General features: G+C 41.0%; 2 protein-coding genes across 2 annotated transcripts in view; both read right to left on the minus strand.

The window, feature by feature from the left end:
- LOC139367768 (monocarboxylate transporter 5-like) overlaps nucleotides 1-7,492 on the minus strand; it is a 59,846-nt gene extending 52,354 nt beyond the window's left edge. Inside the window, exons 1-2 of the mRNA XM_071106101.1 lie at nucleotides 7,123-7,492; nucleotides 3,466-3,605 (exon numbers count right to left, since the gene is read on the minus strand). Coding sequence (XP_070962202.1) covers nucleotides 3,466-3,488 — 23 coding nt within the window. The 5' untranslated portion in view covers nucleotides 3,489-3,605; nucleotides 7,123-7,492. The remainder of the gene's footprint in view (nucleotides 1-3,465; nucleotides 3,606-7,122) is intronic.
- Nucleotides 7,493-8,228: 736 nt separating this feature from the next.
- On the minus strand, nucleotides 8,229-13,483 carry LOC139367771 (ragulator complex protein LAMTOR5-like). The gene is made up of 4 exons (XM_071106102.1): nucleotides 13,196-13,483; nucleotides 13,044-13,105; nucleotides 12,121-12,238; nucleotides 8,229-9,465 (listed from the first exon to the last, which is right to left on the minus strand). The coding sequence occupies exons 1-4, from the start codon at nucleotides 13,267-13,269 to the stop codon at nucleotides 9,405-9,407; spliced, it is 315 nt and encodes a 104-aa protein (XP_070962203.1). The 5' UTR covers nucleotides 13,270-13,483; the 3' UTR covers nucleotides 8,229-9,404.
- Between the last annotated feature and the right edge of the window lie 1,533 nt (nucleotides 13,484-15,016).

Below are 15,016 nucleotides of genomic sequence, written 5' to 3' on the forward strand. Positions count from 1 at the left end.
GTCAAAGTATCTGGGCTACAGAGATTCAACTATTCAAATCAGCACACAGGGCAAAAAAGTCAGCCACCAATTGTGCACTTAAAAAGATGAGCTAGGCCTCTAATTTTCATCAACTATGACAGACAAAATGAGAAAAAAAATCCAGAAAATGACATTTTCATTTTTAATGAATTTATTTGCAAATTATGGTGTAAAATAATTTGGATGTTGATTCAGCAGGGTTCTGTTAAATGCAGAAGACACATTTAAATATATATATATATATATATATATATATATATAAACATGCCTTATTTACTTACACAAGTATTCAGACCCTTTTGCTATGAGACTCGAAATTGATCTCAGGTGCATCCTGTTTCCATTGATCATCCTTGAGATGTTTCTACAACTTGATTGGACATGATTTGGAAAGGCACCCACCTGTCCATATAAGGTCCCACAGTTGACAGTGCATGTCAGCAAAAAAACTAAGTCATGAGGTCGAAGGAATTGTCCGTAGAGCTTCGAGACAGGATTGTGTCGAGGCACAGGTCTGGGGAAGGGGGCGACAAGTGGCCTGGCGGGTAGGAGTGTTGGGCCAGTAACCGAAAGGTTGCTGGAACAAATCCCAGAGGTGACGAGGTAAAAATCTGTCATTCTGCCCCTGAGCAAGGCAGCTAACCCACTGTTCCCTGGTCGCTGTGGATGTTGATTAAGGCAGCCCTCCACACCTCTCTGATTCAGCAGGGTTGGGTTAAATGCAGAAGACACATTTCAGTTGAATGCATTCAGCTGTACAACTGACTAGATATCCCCTTTCGCTTCTTAAATTAAAGAAGGTTGAAACTACCAAGACTGTTCCTAGAACTGGCCGCCCCGCTAAACTGAGCAATCGGGAGAGAAGGGCCTTGGTCAGGGAGGTGACCAAGAACCCGATGGTCCCTCTGATAGAGTGCAGCAGAGATGGTTGTCCTTCTGGAAGGTTCTCCCATCTCCACAACCATCTCTGCAACACAGTGTGTGCCTTTACTGAGTAAAGGGTACTTCAATAAATGTCATATTTCCTTATTTTTATAAATGTACAATAACCTGTTTTTGCTTTGTCATTATGGGGTATTGTGTGTATATTGATGAGGAAAAAAACAATTGAATACATTTTAGAATAATGCTGTAACGTAACAAAATGTGGAAAAAGTCAAGGGGTTTGAATACTTTCCGAATGCACTGTATACAAAATACTAGGCTCCTGTATCGTTGCCTATTTTTTTTCCCCCATTAATGTGGCATTATAGGAGGACTGAATAGTTTTAAGGAGCGTATTTTTGGTAATCGGACGAGGGGTGCTCTTTGAAAATGGGGATGGATAACCTACTTGAACAAGCAAAATGAAGTATGCAGGTGAATTGTGAATCATGAAAAGGCATGAAGGCAAAAAAAACTCAAAGCACTTTCAGTAGACCATTTAAAACCCCTTTATTCATCGGCTACTTGCCTATTTTTGATGTTTTTGAAATACAACATCCACTTCCATGGGCCCTGTGTGTCACTGCTGGATTGGCTGCACTTCCGCTCACAACTGTGTTACCGTTAAAACCTGCTTTTTGTGAGTCTTAAAATTGTCACTTTTTGTTTATAATAACGACAAACCTCAAATATTACCGCCCCTCCCATCTCAGTACAAGCGAGCTGATGTAAATGAACAAAACTATCCAGGGTGTGTCAGTTTTTACATGACGGAACTGAAAACTAATGTACGTTTGACACTAGCGCCTGAGCACCAGCTGAAAATAGAACCCTTTAGTGAGAGAGAGGGAGAGAGAGAGAGAGAGAGAGAAACAGAGAAAAAAAGAGAGAGAGAGAGAGAGAGAGAGGGAGAGAAACAGAGGAGAAAGATAGAGAAAAAGAGAGCGCAAACAGGTCGATCAAGCTGATCAGAACATGACGCTGGTTGAGCACGGGCGTTTCCTGTTTTAGTTTCTGTCTATAGGCTGGGAGCAACAAAATGGAGTCATGTTCAAATTTCCCGAAGGCAGTGCGGGGGAGGGCTTTGTATGCATCACAGAAGTTAGAGTAGCAATGATCCAGAATGCTAGAGGCTTGTGTCACGCATTCGATATGCTGATAGAATTTAGGAAGTATTGTTCTCAGGTTAGCTTTGTTAAAATCCCCAGCTTCAATAAATGCAGCATCAGGATGTATGGTTTCCAGTTTACATAGAGTCCAGTGAAGTCCTTTCAGGGCCGACTGGGTATCTGCTTAGGGGGGGTATACACGGCTGTGACTAATCAAAGAGAATTCTCTTGGAAGATAATGCGGTCGGCATTTGATTGTAAGGAATTCTAGGTCAAGTGAACAAAGGGACTTGAGTTCCTGTATGTTGTTGTGATTACACCATGAGTCGTTAATCATAAGGCATACACCCCCGCCCTTCTTCTTACCAGGAAGGTGTTGGTTTCTGTCGGCGCGATGCATGAAGAATCCGGACGGCTGTACCGACTCTGACAACATATCCCGAGTGAGCCATGTTTCCGTGAAACAGAGAATGTTACAATCTCTGATGTCTCTCTGGAAGGCAACTCGTGCTCTAATTTCATCCACCTTGTTATCTAGAGATTGGACATTGGCGAGTAATATGCTCGGAAGCGGTGGGTGGTGTGCTCGCCTTCTGAGTCTGACCAGTAGCCCGCTCCGTCTGCCTCTCCTGCGGCGACCACGTTGTTTTGGGTCAGCCTCTGAGATAAGATCCCATGTCCAGGGTGAAGGTCAGATGGAGCGGTAGGGTAGCCTAGTGGTTAGAGAGTTGGACTAGCAATTGAAAGGTTGCAAGTTCAAATCCCCGAGCTGACAAAATCTTTCGTTCTGCCCCTGAACAGGCAGTTCACTGTTCCTAGACCAGTTAACCCACTGTTCCTAGACCAGTTAACCCACTGTTCCTAGACCAGTTAACCCACTGTTCCTAGACCAGTTAACCCCCTGTTCCTAGACCAGTTAACCCACTGTTCCTAGACCAGTTAACCCACTGTTCCTAGACCAGTTAACCCACTGTTCCTAGACCAGTTAACCCCCTGTTCCTAGACCAGTTAACCCCCTGTTCCTAGACCAGTTAACCCACTGTTCCTAGACCAGTTAACCCACTGTTCCTAGGCCGTAATTGAAAATAAGAATTTGATCTTAACTGACCTGCCTAGTTAAATAAAGGTTAAAAAAAAAAAAAAAAGGATCTGCTTCGGGGAAGACCAGTTCCTGGTTGGTAAGTTGACATCACTTTTATATCCAATAGTTCTTCCCGGCTGTATGTAAAAACATTTGAGATTTTCTGGGCTAACAATGTAAGAAATAATACAACAACAACAACAAAAATACGGACCTGATTTATACTGTTTTATACATATTATTATTATTGGTGATTAATTAAAAGCAGCCATAGGATCTCTACAGTCATTAGTGGTTACAGGTACAGATACAGGCGGAGGTGTCATTTACCTGTTGTGTTCTTTAGGTAGCATGGTGAAAGCAGCAGCAGCAGAGAGAATTCAAAAGATCCGTTGTCTACTGTAGCGTCATCCTCTGGTGTGTCTGGATAGGGAGATACATCTACAGCTGTGTCAAGGTTAGCCTTGCACCTGTAACAACATACAAACAAGTTAGAAATAACTTGAAAATCACCCCAGAAAATGTTTAACCTCAAGGTCTTTTATGGTTCGATAAAAGCTAAATGAAATGAAATTCATGGCAACCGTGTGACTTGTCTTGAGAGAAAAACTTTCTGAAGTTGAAGTTAGCAAGGGTTGTACACAGATAACCATCCATCAAAGCGTAAGCATGAAGACACAGTATTTAAATGAGATCCATTTGATTGAGTTCTCACAATGACCACCTTTGCAGAATGATGCAACTTTCTTCTTGCCTTTCCAGATTCCTTTCAGGGGGATCAAATAGATCTAACAGATCACGAAGGAGGAGAAGGGGATCAGGACAAACTAGTCTTGAGATAATGAACGGGGCAAGAACCCCGTTTTCAAAAACACTCGGCTGGATGTCAACGATGACCACTAGCACAATGACCATCTTTCTTTGAGAAACTCTGAAAAAGCAGAGACATCTCTGGACAATCAGAGAGAGAGACAGACATAAGGTAGGCGAGGGGGACAGACAGATCTAAAGCAATAGTCTGACCTTAGCACTCTTTCATCAGCCAAAAAGGTTGAAAAATTATGATTATCTATAGATTAAATGATGATAATCTATAGATTGTGTTTTGTTATATTATTCAAATCAAATTGGAGAGTCAGTTGAAGCTGTCCTACAAAAACTGTCATGTCATTAAAGTGCATCTTAATATTACTCTACATTTTGCTTTAAGAGTGCGAGCAGGTTCAAACTAGATCATGCCGGATTGGATTTCCTTCCTGCAAGCCAGGGCTGAAGTAAGCTAAATGTCACCTCTGGCATGCATGACATGTATTGAACCACCACAGACCTGGTGCTCAGTCTGTCGGGTTATACCAGGGAGGAGCTGTCTGTCGGGTTATACCAGGGAGGAGCTCAAAAGCAGGAGGATGAGCTATTGTGGGGGTGGGACTGTAGGGTGTGTGTCAGGGGTTTCCAGCCCTTATCATTATCTCTGTAGTTTATATGCAGTGCTAAGGGCCCTGATGTGGAGGCTGCTAGTATCTCTGGCCCCGAGCAGTGCTAAGGGCCCTGATGTGGAGGCTGCTAGTATCTCTGGCCCTGAGCAGTGCTAAGGGCCCTGATGTGGAGGCTGCTAGTATCTCTGGCCCTGAGCAGTGCTAAGGGCCCTGAGGTTGAGACTGCTAGTATCTCTGTCTCTGAGCAGTACTAAGGGCTTTGAGGTTGAGGCTGATAGTATCTCTGTCTCTGAGCAGTGCTAGGGCCCCTGCGGTGGAGGCGTGCAAGTTATTGACACATACTATAGTATGTCACATTATACGCCACATAGCTAGCTGTGTGCTATGTCTGGACAGCTACCATATCCATCTTCTGTGTGAAGAGCTAGCATGTCTGGATAGCTAAGTTAGCATATTCATTTCCTATATTAAGACCAAGGGGCTCTGGTCTCATCTGTCTATCTATATAAGAACCCTATGATGGAAACCTTCAGGTCAGCAAAAATGTTAGTTAGAAGCTTTCTCGCTGGGCAGAAACTGGATGAATCGCTGTTGTTTCCACGTTGTTGTTTCAACTAAAATTCTATGTTTTTTTCCTGAAAAATAAATTGGATATACCAAAAAGTCATCAAAGTAAACTCATTTCAAGAATTGTTAAAACATATATTTTTTTTTAAATCACCCATTTTTAAATCACCCATCAATGATATGATTGACATTTTTATTGCCTTCAATTTGTAATCACATAGACGTCGAATTGACATTGGCTATGCCCAGTGGGTTCAGTTACAGCATCCAACTCCCTTTGGAGTGTTGCGTCAACAATGGCTTAACAGGCAATTAATTACAATAAACTAGGCATGTTGATTGCTTTGTCCTGGAGTAGATCAGGTTGAAACAGGATATTGGTCGGGCGACCAGAAAAGTTAAATTAAAAGAACAAAACCGGTTGAACTCATTGTTTCGTTGGAAAATGAAAGATTCTCTCATTTCAGAGTAATTGTTCTCATCTCAAGGTTTTTCCAATATTTGAGAGCAAACAACTCAAATTATGATATTTGATCATTGTATGTTTTGAATACAATAGCTTGAGATAATGTATCAGTTTCCTTTTTAAGGATTTACTGTACGAACAAGCTCTGTGACCACAGATCTGTAGCCACAACTACTGTAGCTTTGCCTCCCCATATGACTCCATATTATAGTAATACAACACAATGCTAATAGCAAACTCTCACATTCTTGAATCCGCATTAGTCATGAGGAATGGTGAGATTAAGTTGCTAAGAAGCTGCTTGGTGATTAGGTGAAAAAGATTTTGGCTTAGTTTATTATCCCTGAAAAGGAGAATGGAACACACCACAGTCTTGAATACTTTGGCATATGAGTTCACAAGTACTATTTGAAATCTTTAAAATACGTTATGTTTGCATGTCCTCACCGGGAGTGCCAGGTGGTCAGGGTTTTATATTGGTTCCACTTTTGGCGGCAGGTAGCCTAGTGGTTAGAGCGTTGGACTAGCAAGATCAAATCCCCGAGCTAACAAGGTAAAAAAAAAAAAACTGTCCTTCTGCCCCTGAACAAGGCAGTTAGTATTTTTAAAAAGTCTGTCATTGAAAATAAGAATTTGTTCCTAACTGACTTCCCTGGTAAAATAATGTAATAAACTTGAACTGGGAGAGTTTCAAAAAATGTTAAAATACTATTTGAACCGAAGTCTGGACCATACACCACCGCAGTATTGTAAATATAAACTCATAGAGGGGTCTCTTACCATATACAAATCTGCTGGACCAGTTGCTCTCTTTTAGATCAGAGTTGTATTGTTGCATTGGAGTCCCTCACTCACCCTACCTACAGTCACAACTCTGTTTGGGGAAATTGATAAATCACTACCCACTAGCTGTTTGAATTCAGTTAGAGAAACACACAGGTCATAAACATATGTTTGAATTCAGTTACAGTAACCTTATAACAACCAGGTGACCAGGTCAAGAACACAGAAATTAACTGAACATTAAATGGGCAATCTGGGATTGGCACATCACTTTTGGGACTTTTAAATTAATGACATTTAGCCAGATTCCAGATTGATTCATTAATTTACTATGTAAGACCATATGAACATATATTTCCCCCCCCCAAAGTATTTCACACAAGATGGATAATCACGACTAATTGTCACCGCTAATGAATTTAATAAAGTACTTATGGGTTAATAGATTCGGTCAAACTACATCGGTGCAGTCAGTGCCCGTGCACTCCAAATGGCACAAGATTGAAATTACGTAGTGTGTAGCAGCAATCATTAGTGGTAGGCTACAGCCAACAATAAAACAAAATAGGCTAATATAAATGATTATGTATTTGTGACTTTTTTTTAAACAATAAACCATATCCCCAAAGCCCTATAAAAATAAATACAGAAATGCAAAAACACTTCAGTATAGAACACTTAGCTATTGATTCATGAAAACTGAAATTACAGTATTTAACATACTTATATACATACCTTAATCTTCCATCAGATTTTGAAGTATTTTCCTCTTGATCTCCAATAGTAAGAAATATCGATGGTGTTCTGCGCTCGAAGAGCTAGATGGGAGATTCCTACATTTTAGGTGCACACTGTCCTTTTGATAGTGCACTTAATAGGCTGCTTCTACTTGAAGTTTCCTTGACATATACTTCGACATAGCAGGACCCGTTCCTTTGAGGATGAATGAGCCATAACTTTATTTAACTGTGTGTATTCCCCCCTCAGAGTTCAACAGAACATTTGCGATTTATTGAGAAGGGTCGCGTGAACCAAAGTCGCTCTCACAGGGGCTGACACGTGACTGGCACGTAACGATCGCTCTGAAAACCTCCCAAAAGGATATAAAAACGTCTCACTGCTCTGTCAAAACAGCATGTTAATAAAGGCTAAAAATTGAGGATGAGCACGAACAATGTTAAGAGTTAGAGATTATAGAGATGATCGGAGATAGAGGGTCTTTCTACAGGTTGACAGCCAGCCTAGGCGTTATCGCTGACTGCAGTGTTCTCGCCGCATGTAACGGGACATCCCATCCACTGCAGGGGAACTTTAGCGCAAGGTCTGTATGACCTGAACTCCAATTGCGTAATAATGAGATTATTAAAATGGTATAAAACCATATAACTAGGTTTTGAAACTAATACGTTCCATCCACACTTAGGCCTATTATTTGCACAGAATTACCTCAGCAGGATGCCACGAGAAATGCTGAACCATCTAAAGGAGAAAATAATGGACCCATGACACGAAGGTCAGAAGATTAAACTGACCGGATCCCAGTTAAAGTTTATCGACCTGAGATGCCCTAGAAATGCATTGAACTGGAAATGCGTTCACTGAAAGCATGTGCACCTGCTGGGACAGTGAAGAGATACACAGTTCACATGTCTGCTCACTGTAGTAAAACATAGATCGAATTAAAACGAGGGAGATAAAAAGGGCTAATGCGAGAGAGCTAAATGAGAAAGCAGACTATCTATAAACATCTCACACACCAAGAGGCATCATGCAACTCATTTTATGGAGGGAGCACTTGTGACCAAATGCCATCTGTTAATTAACTCTGGATAAATATTGTCTTTATTTTTCCAGTATATGAATATATAAAACTACGGGGAATGTGATGCATCACACACACCTAAATTAATTCAGTGAGCAGTGTGCTAGTCAAGAACACGTGTTCCAAATAGCGCCCCAGTCACTATATAGTGAACAACTTTTGACCAGGGCCCATTATATGGGGACTAGAGTGCTAATTTGGTACAGAGACAATGAATCACTGACAATGACCTCTGACATTAGCTGCATTAAAAAAGGTCAGTGTGTTCCGAGTCTGGGGTGGCCTTTAGATTGGGGGGGGGGGGGGGGGGGTAAGTCTTCTGGCTGTAATGGGGACTGTGATGCTTGGCCCGGAATCAATGTTCAACTCCTGTAGGTTTGTAGGTCATATTTACTTACTGGAATTCTTTGCATTTTGGTAGATCACCTGCCTAATGGGCCAATCACAGAGCAGGTTCAACTTGTATGCACACTCAGCTCACTTGCCCCAGGCATTAGGTGCCTGGGGGGGGGGGCAACTTATCCCTACAGTTAAAATCCTAGAAGACTCAGTTCAGACATACCGTACGGCACAAGTCCCCCCCATTTGACATGCCACATTTAATAACCAAATACTGCAGTACAATATAGAAGTACAGAGTACCAACTACCACATTCAGCTCCTCTAGGTCAAGTTTACTGCAGTATCCCACGAGAGTGACATTTTTCATTATACTTGAAAACATACCACACTAAAGAGAGTGTAAGTCCAGACACACACACAGTACAAACACAACCAAGTCCCCCTGACTTTGCAGAAATCATAGACACCATTACAAACTGTGACAAATTGTTACATTGCTTTTAATATGAACAAATACAATATTTCAACATGGATTTGAAAAAAATAAATACAAATCAGACCTGATTTCAGATGAATGTCCAAAAAAAACAGGATTAGCCAGTTATTGAATAAGAAATAAGTCGCCCCCAAAAACAGATCAGACCCTATTTAACATATACAACATAGTATGTATGTACTTGACTTTTAAATATGACTCTTGGCCAAACACAGTGAACCCCCCCCCCCAAAAAAAACAATCTTCTGCAACTTCAATGTGACCTCCCAGATCCAGACTTTATATTGGGTATGATTATTTCGCATTAGTGAACAAACAGATTTACAAAACAGCCTCGTCTATCTTCATTAGGTGACCTCATGACGCCATCTTGTGAACAGCTACGGTGATGGCTCCATGTGTTCTCACTAGAATATTCCTGTGGGGGGGGGGGAGATAAACAATCAATGAAAATGTTTACCATAGTAAAAAGCCTGTGGCCAATCAATTGCATTTCAAATCAAGACATGACTAAATAAAATAATGCAATATTCAAAATCACTTAACCAACAACAAAAATACTCAAGTATGCAAATAAACATCACTATTAAAAGCAGTATATTATTACTACTGTTCGCATTGTTTTAGAGATGAGGAAATGTCTTTCAATACCATAGGCAGGTCACCAGGGCCCATATTAATGAAGAGTCTAAGTAGGATAGCAGCTCCCACCTGTCCATTAGCGTTGCACGGAATACCGAAACGTAGGTACTTTAAAAAAAAACGAGAATTTGTTTTACGTTCGGTATTGCTGTTAAAATGTCTCTCACGTGATTGAGAGGTTAGTCTGTCAGAAACAGCCTCTTTATAGCGTGAAGAGCTTGCTCCAAGTACTAATTTATTGCTAGAGTTGTCGGCGCTGCATTAGCTCTCCAGTCCACTCCTGCTGCACAGCATCTAACACACTCGAATAAAGCAACATGAAATGTTGAAACTGTTCGAAAACACAAAATGTCCATACAGGCTAGAACACTTATATAAATGCAAGACAATACCGGTAGCTAAGTTTCCAGCTTTAAAGTTGTAGGCTAACTTTCCTTGCTAGCTTACAGTTGAATTCACTACCTAGTAATACTTTGTGATAATATGCAAACCATAACTTATATAATACGCTGATTTCAAACCTGACTGTCACCAAAAACTGCTTCACTTGGTTTTCCTTTGCATCGCGTCAGGTTTCCACTAGATTCCTTTATTTTTAGCTCTTTTTTTAATTGCAGAAAACAAAGTATACATACAAGAAGTATACAAACGCTAGGGGGGAGGTACAAATGACTGATTATAAACAAAAGACCTTAAAAGATGCAAACACTGATTGGTTTTAACAGCTTTCTTATTAGAAGAATGTAGAACAGTCAAGAATATTAACAATGATAAAACTATGAATATATTTCCATAAATTCTTTACATGTTGAGCAGGTATTCCCAAACTGGGGGTACGTGCAATGTCGTATTTTCTTTCTTCACATTTTCAAACAGTACATTTATATTTTCCAGTGGGAGTATACATTTGGGCGAGGTCCCCCCCCCCCGACAAGGCAGTTAACCCACTTTTCCTAAGCCGCCATTGTAAATAATAATTTGTTCTTAACTGACTTGCCTAGTTAAATAAATATGAAGCGGTGCACATACTTATGATATCCACAAGGTGGCAGCACAGTCAATGAACTGGACAAATCTAAATTGTATTTGTCACATGCTTTGCAAACAAGTGTAGACTTAAATTTAACTAGGCAAGTCCGTTAAGAAAAAAATTCTTAATTACATTGACAGCCAACCGGGGAACAGTGGGTTAACTGCCTGGTTCAGGGACAGAACGACAGATTTTTTTATCAGTCAAACAAGACCTGATGAGAAGTTTAATGATGTGTCCTAGCCTACCACGCAAAGGCACTATGGATTTCCCGCCCATGGTTGACACAGACATGCTCAGGAAAGTTAAGCCTTCAACTGCCTTCTCTATCGATCCCCACCACCATATTCAAAACAGTTTTTATTTGCATATCAGAAGAAGCGCAAGCCATTGTTCTTCAGCTCTTAGCAATTGGTCGGTCAATCTCCAACCTTCCACTATTTAGCAAAAATTCTGGAGAAATTGGTTCAAACAGTCTGTTTCTCGTAACCACCACAGCAAAAAAATAAACGATAAAAATATAAATAAAAAAAGTCTGAGCCAAAGCACAGAGAATCTGGCCGCACATTCACGGGCAATAAAGATAAAACACCAGCTAAAAAAAAAACAACCTAGGTGTCATTTTATATTCTGAACTCAAATTTCAAACACCACATTAGGAATGTGACCAAAATAGCTTTTTACTCCCTGAGGAACATTGCCAAGGTGCAGCATTAAACTACTGTAATGCTCTCCTGTCTGGTCTACCAAGAAAGCCATTGGTCAACCGCAAAACACAGAATGCTGCAGCACGGGTACTGACAAAGACCAGACAGGGAAAGCACACATTACACCGGTTTTAAGGTCTCTGGACTGGCTGCCTGTTAGAAGAATCTTAAATTCAAAACTATTGGTTTTTAAAATCAATCCCAGATTGCGCATCCAAATACATGTCAAGACATGCTTTTAAGTTATGTACCCAGTAAGTCCCTCAGGTCCTCTGGCACTGGCCTATTAACTATCCCAAAGCCCATGCCCAAGAGGTATGGAAAGGCAGCCTTTAATTATTACGCCCCCAGCCTCTTGAATAGCCTGCTAGAGAACATGGTCCGAAACTGTGGACATCTTTAAATATCTATTTTAAAACACCTTTTTCAGCTTTGCTTTTTAGCCATTGTTTGTACTGTTATTATTTTGTTTTTAAATCCTCATGTTTGTTGTGTATTTTGTTTCTATCTTTCTGTGAAGCACATTGCATTCCATGTCTGAAATGTGCTGTATAAAAACTTGATTTGAAGCAAATGTGGCTGTCATCCTGAACTACAAATCCCATGATGATCCTAAAGTGAAATCCCACCCACCCGGGGCACCAAGTGATGCAAAACAAACTCGCCCTAATATTAACTGGATGTGAATCCTCACCCTGAATCTGACTCCAGGCACACTGTGGGACTGTCTGTAGGGTCTCTGGTGAGAGTGGCTGCCTGTCTGGCCAGTACAGACACCACTCCCCCATGCTCATCAGACAGAGAGCCACGACCTGAAATAAACACAAGGAGACAAAGTAGACTCTGATTCAGTCATATGGAATGTCAAAATGTAGGCTGATCTTGTGATAAGTTACCTAGTATCAAAAGTGGACCTGACACAATTGCTAGGCATCACCAGAGATAACAGGATTTAGCTCTAGCTAGGCTACTATTATTTGATGTATTGCATTGTCTAATATTTGTTACTGTTGCCATTTCAAGGATATATTTTCATAGTTTTCAAACATTCAGTTAGTCTTTTGTTGAAGTGTTAAACGTTAGAGGCAGTTACCAGACACAGGCTGCAAAACAGTTTAGCTAGCTAGCAGCATTTCCCCCAATGACGAATGATGGACTACTAGCTATGGAACCCTGACCTGTTCACCGGATGTGCTACTTAGTACCTTGTCCTGGAAGCCGACTGACAGTTACTCCTGAGGTGCTGATGTGTTGCACCCTCTATAACCACTGATTATTATTTGATCCTGCTGGTCACCTATGAACATCTTGAAGAACGATCTGTCCTTAATGGCCATATACTCTATCGCCATAGCCTGAAAACGATTGGCCACTCCTCGGGGCCTGGTTCCTCTAGGTTGCTTCCTAGGTTCCTGCCTTAATAGGGGGTTTGTCCATAGTCGCTATGGTTCTCTGGGTATCTCTGTACAAGCACAGTGACAACTGCTGATACAGGGCATTGTGAAATAAATGTTATTGATTTGACGACGACTGCGTGTGGTCGTCAGTTAAACATTTTGTCTGCTGAATAATCAGATACATAAAAAGACAGCAACAAGAAATTAGGACTTTACTTACAGCCTAGAATATGTCCTTGTTGGTCCGTGCAGAGAACTCCGACAATGGCTGGATTCTTCATGCTATCATATCAAAACAACATTTGAGGAATATTTTCACATAATTTAACGATTTGGTACAATCAAATAACTTTCGATCAAATAATCACTTACGTATCATCCAGATGTTGCTCGAGAGTCGACTCCATGGTTATGATAGCGTTAGTTGCAATTAATAACTGGGACATTTGCCGATAATTTGTTTGTGATTGTCTGCTTTCTGACTTTTCTCGAGTCAGTCAGCTGATGCGCATTCCTACGGAAACTATCGAAGGCTAAATTACACCAAACGCGATTCCTTTTGATTTTTTTCTGGAATGGAAAGGAGGGTGGAGAGAGAACACAACTTTACAAAATAAGAACAGTTGCTTCTCTCCCAAAAGCAATAGACATACAACAATATACTCTTGTTGGTAAGCTACCCCCACTTTACATTAGTGGTTCTCAAACCTCTCCTCAGGACCCTTCTTCTGTAGGTTTTATGGCAGACTACAACCCCAAAAGGTGCGTTTACCGCCACCAACTGGACAGGGTTGAGAAAACCAAGGCAAAAAATAAAACCCACACGTGATAGGGAAAACTTAATCCACCCAAAATAAAAAAAATAAAAAAACACATTAACAAAACCAAAACCCCCACGTATTCCTCAAAATCTCCCTTTTCAGGCTCTATGACCTGACAGGGTGGTACGGCTCGTGACAATACTCCATGCAACTCCTCCACTGAGAAGTTCTTTCAGTCCTTGGGAACCGTTCCGTCGCATCCACAATGATATGCATTTTCCTGAACTCCCTCTCCACCATGGCAGTGCCATTAATCCCCATAGCTATAAAAAGGCCATCTACTTAACCTTGAACATATCTGGGTCCTGCTGCTGAACGACAACGCCTGCAGCCTTCAGTGAAGGTCTGTCCACCATCACGGATTCTTCAGGAGCACCATTCAAAACCTCAACCCTTTTAACAGGAGCTGCATATGAAATGCTCTGGACAGCCCTGTCTTTGGCCATCTCATTCTCTTTCACCCTTGTTTGTCATTCCAAAGATGTGGCTTGTTCCAAAGATGTGGCTTCATGGTTCCCACCACAGTGGCAACATGTCACGTTTTCATTACTTTTAAAACACAGGATGTTATATTTTCCACTTCTTGGCTTCTCCCTTCTGCAAACACTTAAAACATGTCCAAAAGCTTTACAGCGATCACACTGCATTGGTCTTGGGATACATGCTCTGACTCTATAGTTTATATAGGCAAACTGCACTTGAGTAGGGAGAGACTCTTGAGTAGGGAGAGACAACAGAAGAACAGATACTCTTCACTTTCTCCTCATTGACCATACGATTCATCTGACAAACATCAATCACTCCAGGAATATTTTCCATCTCTGTAACGTCGACTTCCCAAAAGACACCAGATATTACCCCCTGTAGACGTGCCCTGTTCCGAAGAGACACACAGGACACAAACATTTCAAATCTGATGAGACGCACACGCATCTTCTGCTCCTCAGATGAACAAAAAAAATCTAAATAAGCCTGCCTCTCGTGATCCTCACAGCCTTCACTTTACCCAAAACTCTCCACCAGTTTGGGTATATCAAATAGATTCTTCAAAATTGGTAATCCAATCAGCTGCTCCTCATTAAGAAAATGGATTCCTAAGGGATAAGAAGGGACATTCTCATCACTGTATGCTAATTGCTCAGTTTTCTATTCTTTTGGACAATATTCCAATTCTCCTTGATTACCCCACCATTATATTCACGCTCCACATCAACATCCGCTTCCGTCATCTTTTTCAGTCTCACTCTCCTAAGTCAGGATCCCCCAGCCGTTCCATGTATTTGATCTATTCCAGAGCTAGCACACCTGATTCAACTTGTTACCTAATCATCAAGCCCTTGAATTGGTGAATCGACTGAGCTTGTTCAGGGCT

Source organism: Oncorhynchus clarkii, chromosome 16 (assembly GCF_045791955.1).
Source record: "Oncorhynchus clarkii lewisi isolate Uvic-CL-2024 chromosome 16, UVic_Ocla_1.0, whole genome shotgun sequence".
Taxonomy (NCBI): Eukaryota; Metazoa; Chordata; class Actinopteri; order Salmoniformes; family Salmonidae; genus Oncorhynchus; species Oncorhynchus clarkii.

Excerpts from the sequence above, each read along its gene's own strand:
- LOC139367771 (XM_071106102.1), bottom strand. The coding sequence starts at position 13,269 with ATGTCCCAGTTATTAATTGCAACTAACGCTATCATAACCATGGAGTCG. Across the intron at positions 12,239-13,043 it reads ACAAGGACATATTCTAGGCT|GTCGTGGCTCTCTGTCTGAT; the intron begins GTAAGTAAAGTC and ends TGTTTATTTCAG. Across the intron at positions 9,466-12,120 it reads TGCCTGGAGTCAGATTCAGG|GAATATTCTAGTGAGAACAC; the intron begins GTGAGGATTCAC and ends CCCCCCCCACAG.